General features: G+C 39.0%; 1 protein-coding gene and 1 long non-coding RNA gene across 9 annotated transcripts in view; one reads left to right on the forward strand and one right to left on the reverse strand.

Moving 5' to 3' along the window:
- CHD2 (chromodomain helicase DNA binding protein 2) overlaps positions 1 to 20573 on the forward strand; it is a 101991-nt gene that overhangs the window by 13344 nt on the left and 68074 nt on the right. For 2 of the 8 annotated variants that reach the window (XM_037910142.2, XM_037910143.2), the window contains exons 1-3: positions 3249 to 4584; positions 4921 to 5049; positions 20296 to 20527. In XM_037910142.2, the coding sequence (XP_037766070.1) occupies positions 4988 to 5049; positions 20296 to 20527 (294 nt within the window). In that variant the 5' untranslated portion in view covers positions 3249 to 4584; positions 4921 to 4987. Of the gene's footprint in view, positions 1 to 1128; positions 4585 to 4920; positions 5050 to 20295; positions 20528 to 20573 lie in introns of those variants that run through there. The other 6 variants (XM_037910136.2, XM_043523902.1, XM_007060366.4 and 3 more) reach the window with 6 other exon arrangements.
- On the reverse strand, positions 5795 to 15337 carry LOC119567158. The gene is made up of 3 exons (XR_005226980.2): positions 15167 to 15337; positions 12989 to 13042; positions 5795 to 8302 (listed from the first exon to the last, which is right to left on the reverse strand). It is a non-coding gene; the product is annotated as an uncharacterized LOC119567158 (long non-coding RNA).

A 20573-nucleotide genomic window follows, 5' to 3' on the forward strand; every position in this document is an offset into this window, starting at 1 on the left:
AGTTTTTTGTTGTTCTGCCATTTAGTTGTTTCCTGTACTTAAGGCTTATGTTTATATGGGTGCAAATAGCAGTTTAAAAAGGTACATTAGTTTATTTGTCTTTGGACCACATTTGGTTTGTGTTTCAGTAGCAATGATATAATTTAAAGTCAAGAGGCAAGAGAACTTGACCTGTTGGGCCAAATGTCCACTTTTAATGGCAGTCACAATAACGCTTCATCTGGACACTTCTAACTTTGTCACTGATCTGGTGCCTTAAGCCTTGTTGCTGCCTTATGAAGAGCAAACATTGAGTATATGGCTGGAGGAAGCATGGTTGGACATTATGCTGGTTGTGTTAAAGGCAATGAGACAAAGCAGTGTAATTTTGCATAATTTTTATCTGATTTTGACACGTTTGCTCTTCCAGTAGCTACTGAAATGACCATTCCATCTATTTTGTGATACTTGGTCACTTTAAAATGGCCATCACCATACGTGTTCCTCTTTCTAGACAAGAAGACTATAGCCAAGATGGCACAATTTAGGAATTTCTGTTGACTCCAGTCAACAACTTCATATAGTAACCTAGCTTTCATACCTTTTGACATTATTGGGTTTGATTACTTGTGTGTTTTAAGCAGAGAGAGGGACAATCATTGAAAATTTCATCTAATAGCAAAAAATTAAGGTTAGTTTCAACTTGATTTGAGATAATTACTGTTTGGCTAGAAGTATTGTGTTTTACATTAACTTTAGTGGATAGGTCAATCCAGTAAAGTTTGTCACCAGAGGTAAAATCCTCTGTATTTCCAATCTATATTTAATGTTTTAATAGTTCCCTATGCAAAATTTTAGAACCGAGTTCACTGTGCTCAAAAGGTTTCTTGAACTCTTAATTTTTCCTGTAGTATTTATTTGTATTTTTGGAAACTGTTACCTGACATACTGCTGGATGTGCCCATGTTAGTTGGTGACAGAAACAGGTGTTCTGGCATGTATATTATATTGAACCAAATTCATGAAGCCTTAGTTCTAAAATTCATGTTTAAAATGCCTTCAGGGTACATAGTTGAATGTTGTGTGTTTAGTTTAAGGATAAATTATCTATATTCCAACAGCATTTTTCTTTTAATTTTTTTTATAAAGAGTCAAGTCAGATGAAGAGTGTCAAATGGAGTCTACGAATGGGAAACCAAGATGGCAGTTCCACTGTTGATTGAGAGGTTGAGGAAATGGACTAATGCATGAGTGCTGTGATATATCCATCCAAGACAGGGACATTTTAACATGGACTTCAGTGTTACTAAACCAGAGAAGATTTGGGTTTGTGATCATCCTACCAAAATGGACTTGAATTTCTAAAGGGTGTTGTACAAGCGAACAGAAAATGGATCTGTTTTTGAGGTGTGGGTGGCAAAATTTTATACTCCAAGAAATTGTACTTAACAGGGGAATTAAGTTGATATCCAGTATATTGCTACCTATTTGGGCAAAATGTATTGTTATGCTGTTTTTAAGTGACTTATTTAATAAATGGTTTTTTTACACTATATTCTTGGTTTGTCTTTTTCCTGGCTGAAAAATACCTCGAATGTATTGATGTTTAGGTGCATTACATTTCTTTGATCATTGGATTCTGAAAATGAGAAATATTTTTAAAGCTGGTAAATACTGAGGGCTTTGTAAGCTTTATGAAATACTTAATTTAAATATGGCTATATTTGGTTTCAAAGACTCTTCAGTTTGTCTCAATTTCCAATATTTTATTTTTAGTTATCCATGGAGTTAAAATGTTCAGTTTTTTTATTTTGTTCAGAACTTGGTCAGTTGTCAGTCCTTTTGTTAAATTTTCTGAGGCTATCATAGGATGGTACAAATTTCAAATATATTGGCAAACTGGGCAATAAAATGCATGGTCATTGGCTTGCAGTGAAAGGTGATCCTGAACTATCTTTGTTTTTGTTGTTTGTGTGGAGGGGTTTGGGTGTGTGCGCACAAAACCTTTATAGTGAACTTCAAATGAGTTGCCTGAACAACTTCTTTGCTAAATTTCAGGTGCTTTGTGTTGGAAACTTGTTACATTTTGGATTGATTTAAAAAAACAACCCTACACCATTCTAAAAAAATTTACTTCCATGGAGTTGAGTACCTTGGCTTAATGAGTGTTTAAACCAATCTATTAAAAATTATTAAAATTAGTCTGTACAAGTGTCCAATACATTTCATGGCCATCCTCTATACTGTGAATTTCTTGTTGACTTAATAACTCCGTACAAATAAGTGTCAAGTGGAGTTATTTTGATCTTATTACTAGATAAAAAAACAACAAAGTTAACCTATGTGAGGTAGTATTTTTAAAAGTCAGTTATTGTTCAAAAATCACTTTGGCGCTTACAAGAAACATATGTTCAACCATTGGCTACAGAGAAACAATTGTATATTTAAATTTCATCTTGAACAGGTAGCCCAACTTTTCTCCTCACAGTTGAATACCGGGATAGACCTGGTGTTAATTGAGATAATCTGTACAAAAGGGATCTCCAGATGATAAATATTATAGATTTAGCATGAGATACGTTTAAAATGTCATTCATTGAGATAAGTTAGTGGAAATCTTCATTCTTAACATATGATAATGGCTGTTCATAACTGTTTAATCTTGCAGTGTTGAATGTACACACTTACCTAGCCAGTCTTGTTTCTGCCATTTATTATATGGTGCAGTTGAGTGTTAGATTGTCTAAAAAAGACTGAGTATTCAAACTAGTAGATTTTCTTTGTACTGTTCAAGTTCAGTTTGGAATTAGTGCTCTTTTTACATTGTAATTTATTTCTTTAATTTGTGGTGTGTGTGCAGAGGGTCACTAGCTTTCTTCTATATTTATATAATCACTCACCAGTCAATATTGCACTATATTGGTATAGCACATCAAATTTACACAACCCTCATTTAATTGCGTTGAAGAGACAGGATGGATTGACTGAGGTCAAGAATGGGAAGGATATGGAGGAGTTGAAATAAAATAACTTGGGTTTTACTGGTAGAGCTTGCTATTGGCCATTGGTTGGGATAGTGTACCATTTTTGATGCACTTAGTATAAAGCCCAAATCAAAACATTACCAAAAAATCTGGAACACTGACGCCTGATTCCAATATCATGTAAAATGGATAATAACTGTGTGAAAAGTTCAGGTGACACTTATAGTTGGCTATCACTTTTGCTTGTTGGGGGAGGAGTGGTGGGCATAAGGGCATCTCTTGTGCTTAGATTATCTCCAATTCCTCAATGAGTGGTGTTTTGTCTACCAGGATGTAGTATCTGAGAATTTACTTGGCTTGTAATGAATAACTAATTCTGCACCTTGAATTCTACATTACTGTAAAAAGTCCACTTTGGGATGTTATGGTGTATTATAAACAATAATGGGTTAAGGAATGGGCAATACTTATCTGGGTGCTATATTTTCTTTGTTGTAGTGTCTTCAGTTAATGAATTAAAATAACATAGCTATTTAATTTTACTCTTCTCAAGAACCACTAGGGAGGCGCTGTTGAGTTGAAAGGGTTACTGGCAAATTGCTTTCTTTAGGGTGTAGTATCTTCCCATTTTTCAAGCTTATATTATAGGTATTGAGTGACAAGGGAAGGGATTATTGATTGAAGATAGATGTTTTTGATTGAATTTTAAAAAAAATTGCTACCCATTGGGTGGGGTTGACTTCCAAGGAGGGTTGTTGCTCAAATCTGGTTATTAGTCCCTTTTCCATTCTTTCAAAATGGCTTGTTACAGCACCACTTCCTGTCCAGGGAGGAAGTAATTTTAGCCCATGGACTGAAATATTTAGCAAATCTTTAAAACAAAAGAAACAAATTACATTTCTTTCTGGCTTGAAAAGGGTGCCTGAGCCAGATGGGGTTAAGGTGCCCCCTCAGATGGGGTGGTTTGAAGAAGCCAAGGATGTGGGGGGGTGGCAGGCACCCTTTAGGTGGAGGCTATCTCTTTTTTTTGGTAGAAATGAAGGGGTGGGTCTATGGTACATCACCTGAGTTGTGGGGTAAATGTAGAGAGTGTCAATCAAAGGCAGAGCTCAGAGCTGGGAAGGAGCTCTAGATGGCGGCTGTGCCTTAGAGAGAGCGCGCTGAGCTCCGTGCCTTCCCAACACTTTACGCAACTTTCCCTAACTTTCAGGCAGCCTCAGGGGGCCACCAGAGCCCCTTACCTGTTCTAGGCACGAATCGGGGGCAAATTGAGCCTTTTTCGGGCAGAAAAGCAGCTTTTGGGGGCTCTCTTTTCGTGCCTTGCTGGAAAGAAGAAGCCGTGGAGAGAGCCCAGGTCGTTGTTTTTCCAGCTTAGAAGCCATGGCGTACCTCCATTTTTGTGCGCTCTCCTAATGAGCTTTTCCCCCGGACATTTTTTGTACTAATTATCGCTGCTTTTTACTTTCACGGCAGTATATTTTTGGGGATTAGAATCTATTTATTTTTTTTATTATCTGAAAATATATAGTTATCGTTTTAACCTCCAAATATTTTGGATCTGATGTTTTTCCACTACCCGAAACTAATATCGGCTTGGTCCTGGCGGTGGTGCGTGGATCAGGTAGGTGGGCAATTAATATTAATTTTCAGATTTCTGCCGTTTTTGAGTACTTTGACTTTTCGACCGATTTGAGCTGTATTGGGATGACGCAATAAAATACAGAGATTTTTTTGCTTCCTCTGTTACTTTGGGAAAGTTTGCAGGATGCTGCTCTGGGCTGTTTCTCTTCCTATTTTTTCTTTTTAAAATGAATATTATTGTTTTAAATGTCCGTTTTCCTGTGCTGATCAGTGTTGTGTATTGTTATAACTATCATTGCAGCGTCAGGACTTTGTTCTTGATAACGAAAGCCAATGAAACAAACTGGGACCTTACCTTTCTTTCAACTTTTGACAGTAAATACCTGGGCACAGGACATCAAAGCAAACACAGATACCCCCCTTAAATATTTAAGAATTAAAAGATGATGAGAAATGAGGACAAAAGCCAAGGAGAGGAGGGTTCAGTACACAGCAATGCATCGAGGTATGATCTATCAACTTTATTTTTTTAAAAACCTCTGAATACAGTGTTTACCTTGACAGCTTTGGGTCACTGTCCATACTTAATACAAAACATTTAACTGATTTTGATTCCTTTTTTAAGGAATGACCTTGAGATTGTTAATATGCCACACCCTAATTTTTTTTGGTAGCAATTTCTGAAAGTTGTGTTGTGACTTAAGGGCCCATGTCAGAGTCAAAAGGTAATGTACCTTTATTCAAGGGAGTCCCTTTCTCTGTTATGCTTTTTAAGTTTCTGAATTTCAGTTTTTAGGTTTTTTGTTCTGTGAAAAACGACCTTGTCGGTTTAGCCATTGCTGCATTGCACCATTTTACATACAAGGCAAATTTTTCTTTGAAGAATCTCAGAAGTCTAAACTTTAACTGAGGGCCATACAGAAGCCTAGTAGTAGTAAATTATAGTAAATAGACACTAGAGAAACTTACATGAATGAAAAAAAGTTCATTTTAAAATATAAACTAAAAAGTGCCTGTTTGATTGATGCTCCTTACTTTATATTTTATTTGGGCTTACTGAACTTTGATACTGTTTAGGTATTTTAGGATATTTTGATACAATTTAACCAAACTTTCCCCTGGTGGTGATAGTATTTCATGTTTATAAAATCTAACCTAGGATTGTTAATGGGAACCTTGGTGTCCTTTGATAGCTTGTTTTGTATATTTTTGCTCATAATGTGTGTTGACATAAAAGTAAAGTAATGATATTCTTTTCAGATATTTTATAAATTTAACTTTGATTTGTGGAACAGTACAAAATACTGAAAATACAGCTAATATTTGATACTTACAACAACATTAAGTCCTTTGTTTTGTTCTTCATTTAGCTTTTAACATTATATTTTAAACAAAATATGTTGGCTTAATCTAACATTGAAGTCTAAAAACTTTGCATTGCTCTTCTGTGGTTTGTCAATACACTGCATTTTGCCTGTTTTTGTTAACTTTTATTAAATCGTGGCCTATTCATTTTTCCTTGAGTATCTTTTAAGTAATTATCAATAAAATGAATTCTAAAACTCTTTGCTATCAATATGTGCACTATGTAAGTTTTTATCAAATGTATGAATAAGATTCTTTGTCCAGTAATATTTAACCTATTCTTGAACATTATATGAACTTGAAATATTGTGGTAGAAACACAGTTATGACCACGTTATTTTGTTATAACCTTTTAAAACTTAATTTTGCATGCCAATCAGGAATGTTTTTAAATTGCAATGTAATAAAAGGTGTTAAAATGGAAATAGGTAAGTTTATTTGATTTAAAATGGTATTGTTAAATTGGTTTAAAAATACCAAATCACATACACACAGTATATACAAGGACTTGCATTATTTAAAATATGTTTGACACATTCTTAACCTTAATTGTAAGGTTGTAATTATGTTTGTAAGTGAAGCTGCAAAAATCCTGACTTTGTCAAGAAAAAGTTGGTTTGCTTTTTAATCTAAATGTCACTGAAAAATGTGGGTTATTAGTAGTAAGAGCAACAGCAATCAGAATAAATACATTTTAGGAGTGTAGGAACATTATGCCAAATAAAGTGAAGTCTAATAACTGGGTATAATGGGTGAATAAGTGGGATCACACAGGCACACGACCTTTGATTTTTTTTTCTGTCCCAAGGGTATAATATTTGCATAGCATCACGTGTAAATTATTCTCTTTTGTAGCAAAGATCATGTGTCTAGCATCATTGATAGAGCCATGTGTTTCACCGTTGTATTAAATAAAAAAGTAAAATGCCTACCATTTTTATCCCCCTTTCCTCAGACTTCACCAGAATAAACTTACTGCTGGTAATATCTACTCACCTGTAGTGTGGGAGCAATTGAAGAGAGCACATTTATAAATGAGCCTTATTTTCTGAGCTGTGAGTCAGCTGAATGTCTAAAATACTCTACTTCCTAAGGTTGACTTTAAGATATGGGGGAAATGATTTCTAGGAAGTAAAGCCTTCAGCTTGCTTTACTGTAACTTTGAAACACATTGATGTCTGCACGGATCATGCTTCTGACTTGACTCCCCTCTCACAGTTTTGTTGGACTAGCTTATAAGCATTAGGTAATGTGTGAAGTCATATTACACAATCATGCCTTGATTGGAGGCTACAGTAATGACAATGGATGGGTAAGGTGGATATGAGTGACTGGTGCCACTGATCTGAGGTTATGAGAAGCAAAAATACAGATGGGGAAACTGTGTGTTTGGTAGAGAGTGCATTAGTATAATGTCTGGGGAATATGACTGGAATTGTGATTCCTGCATTTCCATTCTTAGGAAAGGAAAAAAACCTTATCTGAACAAACACAAACTCCTCTGAGAGTTGACTTGAAAGAGACATTATTCCTGAGGGGAAATGATGTTAGTTTAACTCTTACAAAAAGTTTAGTAGAGTCTGCACATATGTAGGCCTTTCTTGGGACCTTTTTGATGACTAGCAACACCTGTTCTTCTTGTATTTCAGGGTACAGACCGTAACCTAATTGTCAAGCTTTCCAACTTAACTGTTAAGCTCGCTCACTTGATTTAAGTTGCTTCACCCAGGATGAAAGCTGGGATGTCAGTAACTCAAAATTTTAAATAATGGAACAGAATGTTGGCAGTAATGTTTCTTTAAAAATATTTTTCTTGCATGTTCTGCCTTTTTTCTAATGCTATTTTTAAAAAAAGCAGATGATGTGAAGAGGAGCAGTTACATGTACATTAGGTTACATACAATAAATTTTTAATGTAACCTAATGTTAACTTCACAAATACTGGTATCTGAAATACAAATAAGATAAAATCTAGGAATTGGCAATCCTGTACAACAATAGTATAAATAACATAAGGACATGCCATATAGATCCAACTTCTGCTTAAATCCCTTGGAATTTCCTTATTGCAGTTACCTTCTCGCATCCCTAACCATAATGAAATGGACATCGCTTGTATTTTTATTATGTAAGAGATGGTGCAGCAGTACAAACAGTTGTATTTGCTTCCAACTTGCACTTCGTTATAAAATACAATTTGGAAATATTAGTTCTGTGTGAATGGATTTAGACCTGATTTCCATTGAGAGCTTTGAAGTTTTAGATATGTAATCTGTTATCCTCTTGGCAAACGGCTTCTTTTGTAGAACTGATTGCTGCAGACTTTGTAGACCAGAACATTCAGTTTGTGGCAGCCATTTTATGAAGTAGTTTCATATAAAAGAGGATTTTATCTGGGGAAAATAAAGAAGTGAAACAAAAATTAACACTGATCTGGTTTCATCAGCAATTAGTGTTTCTTATCTTGTTAGTGCTCAAAAGGAAACTAGCCACTCTTGGAAGGAAAGAAAAATGATTAAACGCCTGGCATTTTGGTGCAGGTCCAGTTCAGTCACAAAATGGCTGTTCCTTTGTGCCGCATAGCTGACAGACATACTGCATTGCACTGTGTGTACTCTGAAAACAGCAGGAAGTTGCTGGTGGGGAGTTCAAAGGCCATCTTGTTTTTGCTGTGGAATCTGATTGGCTGTTAGCTCACTTGGTAACAGGACGGTCAACACTCTGGGGCCTCTGTGGAAGCAGAGCTCTGCCTTCTAGTGATGTCAGCATAAGCTTGCTTTTCAGAGCCTCCCCCACTCTTGGCAAGAGAATTACTGCCTGCTCAGCCAGCAGGGAAAACAGCGTTTGCATGCACAGCATTCATCCCAGTGTGTGTGAGAGAGAGAGAGCGAGCGTGCATGCATGCAGTAGATCTACAGTGAATTTCCTCACACCTTCTTTATGGACATTTTTAATATAAATAGTTCATTATTTTCAGAAGCAAGTAGGCAACTGAAAATTAATAGGGTTATTTTTAGTAGAATTTTCCTTTATTTTTTTTTTTTAAATTTGGTGTTCCCTTTAGCGTTCCTTGAGCAGCTGGATATTTTTTATAACTTCACAAATCTTAAATGGATGAAGCTCCATAAGTGTGTAAATGCTTTTAGCCTGGTCATATTTTACTCTTTTAAAGAAAACACAGGAGAAGGAATGCTCGACATGTTTAACAAGATACATTTTTAACATCGTCTGGCTACGGATTCCTTCTCTTGGTTCTCCTGTTTACAATCTAATTGGCTATTACTGTGAGTGCTTTTTGTTCAAGTCCTGCAGTACCACTTACATAATTTGGTCCTCTCTGGCTGGGCAAAAGCAGTGTTTAAAAAAAAACTTTTTAACCTTCTGCTAACTTCTAATATGAAGGGTTTTTTTTAAAAACAAAAACCAAGCAATCCAGGTTATGTCAGTGCAGGGGCAGAGAAAATAATGTGCAATAAATTTGGTTTTGTTGTATTATAATGTAATCTACATGGAACACAAAGGGGTGGTTCACTTTTATTTTAAGGAAGTAACTTATCTCATAAATACATGATTCAGAGCTTTTAAACTACTGTATTTTCTGTTTTTTGAGCATGGCTAGAACTGTGCAAAGATTATATAGAACACTTTAACTTCTTGAAGTTTACAAGAGTTTGAAATATTTTTAAATATTTATGAACTGTTTCGTTAACTCAAATAAATACTTAATTCAGACTTCTTTGAAATCATCAAACACTATGTATTCTCTAACTGTATTATCCTGAGTATTTTGTGTAACAGAAGTGGGGAAGACAATAAAGAGATCAACTGTGATTTCATAATCCTACAGAAACTGCCTTCATTTATCACGGCCAACTAAGGGCTCATTTACACTAGAAAATTAGATCAACCCAGCTGCCTTGCTCAGGGGTGTGAAAAACTCACATCCCTGAGCAATGTATTAAGCTGATCTGAGTCCCGTTGTAGACAGTGCTAGATGGATGGAAGAATCCACCTTTCAGGGAGGTGGAATACCTGTGCCAACAGGAAAACCCCTCCCATTGGCATAGGTAATATTCGCAATTTTTATTAAAGCTAATGTTAAATTATATAATCTACACTGAAGTGCTATATTTGAACACTTGCAGCACTGGAGGTGTTTTGCTCTACAGTTTCAAGTGTAGACAAGCCCCAAGTGTGTCTTTACTGCAGAGTTTCCACAGGCTTTTTTACCTGGGTGTTGCCCCTACCTGCTCCCATCCATACATAAAATCTCTTGCCTGAGTTTAGTGATGCTTTCAACACAGGCTAGCTTTCACAGCTGGAGATGTATCTTTAGAGTCTGGGTTCTGCTTTTACTTGTCATCCTGCCCATTTTGCAGTGAGGTCTAAGTCAGTCAAGTGCTGATAGTTCTGTGCCAAAGGCACTGCCTTTCTGCAGTTCCCCCTTCTGCTCAGGACAGATAAGGTCTCCCACTATTCACTGGGAAAAGAGTCATAAAGAGGTGTATTTTGGGTGTGCCCCCAGAAGTCTTAGAAGCGCACAGGGGAAGTGCAGCACCAGGTGAGAACACTAACTCATTTCAGTGCTCCTGAGCTAGGCTGACCCAAAATGCCCAGTGCCAGGCTAACTGCACTGAAGACATACACTGTCTTTTGCACCACTACATTTGAAATGCACTAGTATGATGTTGAGCTGATTTGGGGCAGGGAAAGAGAGGTAATAGTGGCAAGGTGTCAGTTAACATTAAGGGTATGTGTACACTTAAACCGCGATAGCATTACAGCTGTACCACTGTAATGCTTCAGTGTAGATGCAGAAGGGGTTCTACCACTGGTGTAGGTTATCTGCCTCCCTGAGAGTCGGTACCTAGCACTGTCTGCGGCCGGGGGTGGCATAGTTCGTGCTCTCACTCTCAAAAGTGTGGATTTTTCACACCCCTGAGAGAAGTAGCCAGTGTAAGTTCCCAGTGTAGATCAGCCTTTAGAAACTGAATCATCAATCCCCAGAACAGTGTCATTCCAAACTCTGCCCCCCCCTCCCCGCCCCCCGCTTTCTTCACTGCCTCTCACCTCTATTCTGTAGGTTTCAGAGTAGCAGCCCTGTTTAGTCTGTGTTCGCAAAAAGAAAAGGAGTACTTGTGGCACCTTATAGAAGCCACTTGAAGAGATGACAGGATACCTATTTATTCAGCCTTCTGCCTCGCAAAACACTTCACACTTTAACCAAGTACTGGGTACTTTACAGCAGTGATTTTGAACAATTCATTGCTTGCTATTCCCCAACCCTGCCACACCCAAAACCAGTTCTGTATGTGACAGTGGAAAGATTCTGCCAACTGTTTACTGCTCTAAAATATTTGTGAAGCTATAAGTGTTTACGCTTCCTTACATTTCTTTCATTTTTAGGCATAGAAAGATCAACATAATTCCTTATATTTTAATATTCTGTAAAAACTAATACTGGAGTTTGTAGGAACAATTGGATGTTTTTTGTTCTGTGAGGGAGTCCCACCTCTTAACTGTGAATCTGCCACCTTTTCAGATCTCCTTTCATCGCTACTGTATTTGGAGAGGTGTGGCTGTCACCTGATGTCTGCAGGGGATGCACTCTAATAGATTATTGTCCTAACTCCTCCAGCCATAACTGCCTTTAAAGATCACTTGTGATAGAATCATATAGCAGGCCTCCAGTGTCCGTGTAAACCCATATCTTCTGGGTTTTGTACTGGACACACAGATGTAACTGGCTGAAGTTTTAAACCATGAAGGGGGAAAGCCTAAGTCCAAATTTTACTAGTTCTTCTAAGGCCTGTTTCTTTAATATAAGACTTGTCAGGGTTTCATGCACAATAAAAAAAAAAAAAAAAAAAAGTCTCGTTCTGGTACATACTAAAACCAATTAGCCATTTTGAGCAGAAGATCTGTTGGTGTGTATATTTCCCCTGAAGCATTTGCGTGTTCACTACACTGTGTTGCTGACTACATGCAGAGTCCCTTTTGAATTGGCCATTGTGCTTCATGCTGACTGTGCTGACATGGAGCTAAAGTGGCAGTTAAAATGATTGAGTGATGTATGAAATAGCTTCTGTCCTGCTGTCCCTTTCCTAAAGGAAAATGTGTTATCTAATCCAAGTATCCGAGGGGTAGCCGTGTTAGTCTATATCCACAAACACAACGAGGAGTCTGGTGGCACATTAAAGTCTAACAGATTTATTTCGGCATAAGCTTTTGTGAGTAAAAACCCACTTCTTCAGATGCCACCAAACTCCTCGTTTTTATCTAATCCAAAGGGCACGGATATCTAGTAGGCAAAAAGACAGGCAATCTTCTCTTCTCCCGTTATGCACAGGTATTATAAGGTTCTCAACAGCGGGTGCTGTGTGAGTGGGAACAGTGAGGCAGTCACAACTGAGTTATATGCTGCTCTTGGTGAACATTAAACATGTTAGTACTTTCGGACACCACCACATTCTTGGGGTGTGAAACCCTCCCCCCCCCCGTGACGCAAATTACAGGAACCTAAACACTGTCCACGCTGGCGCTGTGTTGGCGGGAGATGCACTCTCACTGACACAGCTTCCACCTCTCATGGAGGTGAAGTAATTATGCTGACGGGAGAGCGCTCTCCTGTCCGCATAGCGTGTTTGCACCAGACGCTCTACAGCAGTGCAGCTGTGCTGATGTAGTGCTGTAGTGTAGATGTGCCCTCGGTGACATTCCTTAATCAAGTAGAGAGGGTGTGACTGCTTTTATCAATAGAATGATCGATTCTTTTCTGACCCCTACTAAATATCCTGTATCCTAGAAGTTGGAAATGCCTAACTCATGGATCAGTGAGCCCTGTTTTGCACATATTAAGGCAACTAGTTAACCAACTTCTCCAAATATTTTTATTTCTGAATACAGTTTGCTGAGCTGTTGAATGAGGCGGATGATGCTGTCTCTAAATCTAAAACTCTCTCTCTTTTAGAGAGATCTGCTGCAACTTAGGTATCTTTGTTCCAGTTTTAATGAAGGCAAAGCTGTTTATTAGACAGTCAGTGTCAATGAAGAGATTGGGCAGAAACAGAGTGAGGTACCTCAAATGCTGCTTTTCAGTGTGGTCATTTTTCCTTCGGTCTCTAAATCTGTGCCTATAATGGTGAAAAAACCAATTCCTCTTTATAAAGGAAGAGGAAGAATAAACATCTCAAACCTAAAGCCAGTTAGCAGGTCTTAAAATAGTGCTCTGCTCTGAAAAGTGACTAAAAATTATGTGGATTTTCATGTTGGTCTCTCAGTAATCCCTATAGCACAGGGATCGGCAACGTTTGTCACGCGCCTGCCAGGGTAAGCTCCCTGGTGGGCCGGGCCAGGCCAGTTTGTTTACCTGCTGCGTCCGCAGGTTCAGTGCAGACCAAGGGTTGTGCTGGCTGCCACTTCCCACAGCCCTTGTTGGCCTGGACCAGCGAATCACGGCCAGTGGGAGCTGCGATCGGCTGAACCTGCGGACGCGGCTGGTAAACAAACTGGCCCGGCTCGCGAAGGGGTCTTACCCTGCCAGGCTACGTGCCAAAGGTTGCCCGTCCCTGCTATAGCAAATATGTTCCATTTTCCAAGATAATGTATACACTTTTGAAAAGTAAGCCTAGCAAAGTTAAGATGGTTTTCCTTCTAATATGTCGTCATAAGTAATAAAGTTACTGCAAGTCAAATTAGACCTACTACACGTGAGTAACTGAAACTTCATAAGCATTTCTCTTCATGCTTAGGAAGAAATAATATGCAGCTCACTCCCTTCTGTGATACTGTTCTGAAGCGTGACATGAGTAAGAAGCAGTAAAAATAGACCATATGATTCAAAGTGCACAAAAGGAGCAGATATGTGCAAGAAGGTACCATTCTACGAGGTCACTTTTCAGAGTGGAGTCCTGCTTTAACTTTGTCTAATATGAATAAGACCTGGTCAGATGTGGGAAGTTTGAATGAAAATTCTGCATTGTATCAAAATGCTCTTGGGAACTACTCATACAGTTACTGCTTTTGCTGTGCCTTTAAGGATGGGTCCAGATTCTGTTTCTGTTGTGCGTGAGAGACTTCGTTTTAATAAAGCTCTTTTTCATGGGCACTCTGCTCATTTCTACCAGTGCATCTTTACCTGATCAGCAGGATCTCCTATTTTTTCCAGTCTTTTGGCCTCTACACAACTCTGCAAGTGCATCTCACTTTGTAACCTGCAACACCCACTGGTATTGCTGTCCTGAACAGAATCTAGTTGTGCTATATTATGTAAATATAGGTGTAGTGTCTTTGTAGTGGAAATAATAGATTTATAAAACACCTGTCAGTCAGGATATCACACCATACTTTACAAAGCAAAGAACTTTAGAGAGAGGTATGCAAATATGAACCATTTATTTAGCTCAGTAAGTGCTTGTGCTTTGGTTCTGCCTCTGGAGCCTTAGGTGTTAAAACCTATCTTGGAGAGAGGGAGGCAGTGTTGGCCAAAAGATCATGCTTTCACTTAATGCTTCACAAAAAGTGTCTTGAAAACTCAGTTTTTCTGTGAACATCTATCTCAAGCTAGCCTTGAAATTGGAACAAGGATGGTGACAGCTAGGACACCAGTTGTGAGCATATAGTTCTTAATAATTAGTTGTATTCTAGTAGCACCAAAAAGATCCTATTGTCTGGGTGCTATACAAACAAAATCAAAAACATAGGCAGTAATTTACAGTCTTACCAGTACCGGACATTAGAGCTGGTACTAAAGTCTGTTGTGTGCTTACCATGTTCTGATATAACCTATTTTCAGATGCTTATAAATTTGCCAAACTTTAACCATTCTGTTAGAAATTTTCAGTACTTGCTCTCTATTTAATGCTGAATTTCTTTTGAAAGTTTCAGCATAAATGGTTTAGCTTTTACTGAAAACGAAGTTGGGCAAAACAGGTTAGGTTTTTTTTACATATGTTTTTCCTGAAAGAGTGTTAGAGCCTCCATCCTTCGGAGCAGGAGCTGGATATTTGGCAAGGGCAGCCTGGGGTGCCTTTTGTTGTGGCCATGAACATCACATTTTCTCAAGTTTAGCCTCTGGAAGTCACTTTTTGTACGTGCTCTGTAGAGGCTTGCTCCTAAAAATCTCTGAAGACTCAAGAATGCTCGAGCTCCCTCTTCCTCTTCTCTTGCCCCCTTTCTCCCCCTCCCCCCACCCCCATCTGCACCAAACATGCTCATAGGTACAGAGCTAGAGCAAAAGATAAAATGCAGGCACTCACATAGTGAGGAGGAGGAACTGCAGCATTCCTTTCTTTTGGTGTGTACTTCTATCCATGTTATTGAGCAAGGCCTCACACCCTTGCCTTAGGAGGCAGGCAAGTATCATTATCTTATTTTACAGATGGGATACCTCAGAGTTTGCATAAGGTCATGTCAGGCTGAGAATAAAACCTTATCTCTAATTGGGGTAGTTCCAAGTCTCATCCACTTTCTCACGCTGCCTTTCATGCTCCATGTGCCCCAGGTCTATGCCTGGTTGTACTGACTGTAGCCACTAGACCACATTCCTCTCCAGAATCAGGATTAGAATCCAGGAATTCTGATACCCAGTGTTTTGCTACTGCTACCAAATAGTTGTGTAAGCCACTGGCAAAATGTGTGCTGCTACATCTTTGTGGATGGTCAGGATAATAGCCTACTGCTGCTACCAGTTACACCATTAGCTCAAATTAAGAGGTCAGAAGTGTGGTTTGGGGTTTAAACACTACTGATGAGGGCGAACAATCTGATTTTCTGTGATGGAATCTTATCACTTTGTGCGTAATTTCCTAGGTTTTATAAAAAGCAAAAACTGTTCTAAAAAAACCAACCAAAAGTGGTAAAGTCAACCGCTCAAAAGTTAGGAAATGCTAGAACTAAGGTTGTATGGGGAGCTTTAATTTGACTCCCTTGTGTATATGCTGGAAAGTAAGCCGCCGCCTTTGAGTGCTATCCCTGTCTCCACTTCAAGGGTCGGTATGTTTTTGAACTCCTTGTTTTTTTTGGAAGAGGCCTCTCTGTGGCCCTGTGAAAACATATCCCTCACCTTCACTCTCTAGTTACATCATGCAAAGAAATTTGGGGTGCTATTTATATTTAAAAAAAAAAAAAACTACACAAAATTGTGTTGTATTGCCCAGCTGTAAAATGGTAGAGCAGTCATTATGACACCCAACCCCTGCTACAATTTTTTTGCAGATTTCTTAAGATGCATGTTTGCGAAAAGGTGACCCAGTCAGCTCCTAGTGTTGCTGTTAAACTAGTTCTTTCTTGAACGCAGATAAGATTATTTCCTTTTATTCTTCAGCAATGGGTCAGTTTTTCCCAGATCAGAAATATCTGCCTCATGAGTAAAGAGTTACAGACTGGAGTACATCTTGGAAATGTGGAATCATCTTTTCTGAGTCTTGGTGGATCTAGATTTGTAGACACACTCCCCATAAAGGGGCCAACCCAACTCGCACTTAGCTCAATAGATGTTTGTCCTTTGACTTTAGTGGGTGTTGGGTTGGGCCCAAAGTGATTTCCAGATATATGCTATTTCTTAGTGTAATTGAAAGTCGCCTTATTCTGGTGCCCATTTTTAGCATCCAAAAAAGATTCTCTCTCAAAAATAGACACTGGAAGAGAGGGACTTTAATCTCCAATTGTGTACAGGTCTAAGGATTAACAAGCACATACTTGCATCTGATGAAGTGGGTTTTAGCCCATGAAAGCTTATGGCCAAATACATTTTAGTCTCTAAGGTGCCACAAGGACTCCTCGTTGTTTTTCCTGATACAGACTAACACGGCTACCACTCTGAAACCAAGCACATACTGTTTGCTCATTGGCTGGGGTATATTTGCTTCCTGATATTGTTGGAGATGGCTATGATCCACTTTGTGGAATTTACTTTCATATTTTAATGAAATTAAAAAAGATTAAATTAAAGTATTAGGAAGAAAAGTTAAGGTGGTTATTGACAAGCACATGCCCTTTGTTTCACTAACAGGTTTCAGGGGTTTTTAAAAAGGGAATTGCTTGCCAGAATCTTAGAAAATGAAGAAATATAACATACTCAGCTGCAATATTTTTAGCAAGAGTATATGCATGTTCAGACACACCTGCAAATGTATGGCTGATTCCTCTCTCTAAAGAAATGACAATTTTGAGATTTCACTATTCTTAATCCTTATTTGCATTATGGTATTACACACAGTGTGGTAGATGTGGTCTCCGCCCCAGAAGAGGTCAGAACCTTGACATATAAAGGGCTGCAGGGAGGGATAATAGGTAATTTTGTGTGTTTAAATAAATAGCAGCTATGCCACCTGGACCTCAACCCAGCCATTATTGTTATTTAACTTCTTGTAGCCAATGCTAGTAGAGCTGTTTGAAAATATGATTCTCCCTCCCCCCAATTTTGATTTTCAGTGGAAATTTGAATACAAAAATATTTCAGCCAAATGTTGAAATATTTCGATTTGGAAATGCTGCAGCTTTACCTCATGGCGGTTGTAGTTCGGGCACCTCAAGCTTCCATTCTCCTCTCTAGAGTGCACTCCCAGGTTGGACTGCATTTCCCATGATGCACCCTATAGTCACCTCTTAGAGAGGGGAGGCGTTTCACCGTGGGAGTCCCTTGCCATGGTGCATTTATGGAAGATGCAGGCCAGCTGAGGAGCTTGGCCGATAAAGAATGGGGACATGAAGCAATGGAATTACAGCTCCCATGAGGCACCCTGGCAGCATGTCCAAATGGAAATATTTCAGTTTTTGAGTGTTTGGATTTTTGACTAAAAATTGAAAATTTCCACAGAAAGCAGGTACTTTCCTTGAAAAATGTTGTCTTGTGGGAAAATTGGGTTTTCAGTAAAAATCAGTTTCAGCAGAAAATATTCAACTAGCCCTAATTGCTAGTAAATGGGTCTAGAGTGGGCTATTTTCAAGTGAAAGAGAGGGAGTGGCCTTAGGAATGAATTCAGTGAGGCCGTTCCAAGAGAAGTGGACAAATGGGTGGGGGGGACTGAATGGGGGGGGGGAATGAGGCTGGGTTTACAGCAGGGGGCGATGTGAAAAGACCTGAGCCAATAAATAAGCAAGGGCAAAGGTGGGGAGAGTCTGGAAGGTGGTGAGGACAAGAAACTTGAATCCTTCCATTGGCTTCCATTTTTCCATCACCTCAAGTTCAAGGAGGTTTGACATTTTTTGAGTGCAGGCATGGAAAATGAGCTTAGCAAGAGTTGTGTTTTTGTGTGGATTAGAAGTGGGGGCATAAGCAATGGGAGTGTTGGAGAGGCCAATGACAAAGTGGCTTGTCTTGTTTTTCCAGTTCTCCTATAACAGAGCAGGGAAAAGGGGTAACAGCTTCTGAATTTCATATTCCCTCCACTTTTAAAGCCAAACTGAAGTCAGCAAAGCAGACTTTAAAGATGAGCTCATTACTCATTACTTAGAAGTTGGTCATTTCTCTTCCTCCAGGTTTTGAAATCTTCCCTTTATAGCTAATTTTTTCTTTTAATTTCACATTCTTCCATTTTGAGACACAAAACAAACCAGAAGTCACAAGAGCAGGGACAAATCATAAGATGGTGGAAGAGCAATCTTCTAAAATGGTGACTGGAAGTCTGGCTGAGTGCCCAGAAGCACTGGCGGAATTTCTGGAGCAGTTTTTCATGCAGTGTTTCGCTGCTGCCCTCTGCCAGCTCTCTGAGAAAATGCAGTTCTGTTCTTCGGTAGTGATTTACTGTACTTAGTCAATTGTCTGGGATGTATTTATTCACGACTGGCTAGGGATATAGTCTCAGTGTGGCTAGGAGACCTGTATTTTGTAGGAAGGAGATCTAGTTTTTACAAGGACTCATAAAAGAATTCCTTTTAAAAATAGAACGCTTTTTATTTCCATATTTGAATCTTTTCTATTTATATGTGGAAAGATTTATGAATTTTATTTTATTGTCTATTGATAGCTACTGTGCAAAAGTATATTGATTTCTGTGATTTTTATCATTGTATTATATTATGATATTCTTGCTTGTGCCTTTTTAGAAAGTACTGATACTGCTGAAATTAATCAATCTGGACAAAAACTAGATACATTTGTTCTTTTATAATTTTATAAAAGGGGACAAATTAAAAACTACATTCCCCTCTTGGAACTGTGCTGACTCTTTTCTTCCAGTATTCTAGGCTGTTTACAAACAAAGAACCAAAAGTTAGTCTCTTTCCCATTGAGTTTATACTCTTATTTTAACAACATTCTTTTTAGTTTGTTGTAGGGCCAGATGTGATGCCATGATAGCTAACTCTAGCTGCTCTTCTTCACTCTCTGTCATGTGCATAATCTGCTGTGCTGCAATGAGTTTCTCTTCCTCGGTTGGGTTGCGGTTTGAGAGGCTGGGGAAATAGGAAAGGAAATAAAAATTATACTAGTTCTAGGAGAGATGGGCACTGCAGAGCGAGGCCTCTGGTGGCATTACGTGAATTGTTGGATTTTTAATCCAGCATGACCTCTGTTCTCTCCCTTTGGTTACCTCTGGCACTACAAATCACATACAAATGAACTGTACGAAAACACTTGGTATCTGTAGTTAAACTCCCATGCCTGGTGAACGTTCCTTTTGAATCTAAGAAAATCAGATGCTCCCATTTAGGGCAGACACGGATTCCTCTTGCTGTTTGAGTTGATTAAAAAGACATCTGTTCCAGGCTCCCTAACGTTTTTAATAACACAATAAGAGAAATCCCAGCAGCAGTAATGTAACCATTTCAACAGGAACTCAGCCAGCCAACCACATACAGAAACGCCTTTCCACCACTCCACTGTTAAACTTGCTTTTTCTGGGGCATATCTCATTATTACCACTGAAGCATCTGTTACTGGCCCCTCTCTGAGATGGGATACTAGACCAGGTGGAGCACTGGTCTGATCTGGTATGGTCCTAATTTGGCTGCTAAATTGGAAAGAGATGGAGTTCTATACCAGAGCTCATGCCCACTCATTTTTAATCTGTTGGTGTGACCCATGGAGACTGCATGCCATGCTCCATCTTGCTCTGAGCAGAACAAGTCCTTGCAATGAGAGTGCGCTTCCTTGACGCAGCCTTGATGCTGCTCTTTCTGCAGCCTGTCTTTGGTGCTTTAGTTGACCGGAGGTAGGTACTGGATAGTGACATGAAGTCCGTCTGCTTCCCTCATGTACCAAACGTGTGTCCTCCACTGGGAGAGGAATTGCATCTGGATGTCACTCTAATGTAGCAGTGCAGAGTATTCTTGTTAGACATGGGGATTTACACCCCTAGTTAGGCTTTTAAAAATGTGCCTAATATTGTACCTTGGATACAGTCGTAGCGCAGTTAAAATTAATTCCTTCTTTCTTTACCATTAGTCACTCAGCATCTGAAGAGGCCTCTGGCTCCGACTCTGCAAGCCAATCTGAAAGCGAGCAGGGGAGCGAACAGGGCAGTGAGCATGGCAGCGAGACAAACAGCAGCTCAGAGTCCTCCGAAAGCCAATCTGAATCTGAAAGCGAGTCAACAGGTTCGAAATCCCAGCAGACCCCACCTGAAACCAAAGAAAAACCAGCCAGCAAGAAGGAAAGGATAGCAGATGTAAAAAAGGTATTGTCCCTGTCACTTTAACTAGCCATGTATATATAACCTAACC

The sequence above is a fragment of the Chelonia mydas genome, chromosome 10, assembly GCF_015237465.2.
Source record: "Chelonia mydas isolate rCheMyd1 chromosome 10, rCheMyd1.pri.v2, whole genome shotgun sequence".
NCBI classification, from domain to species: Eukaryota; Metazoa; Chordata; order Testudines; family Cheloniidae; genus Chelonia; species Chelonia mydas.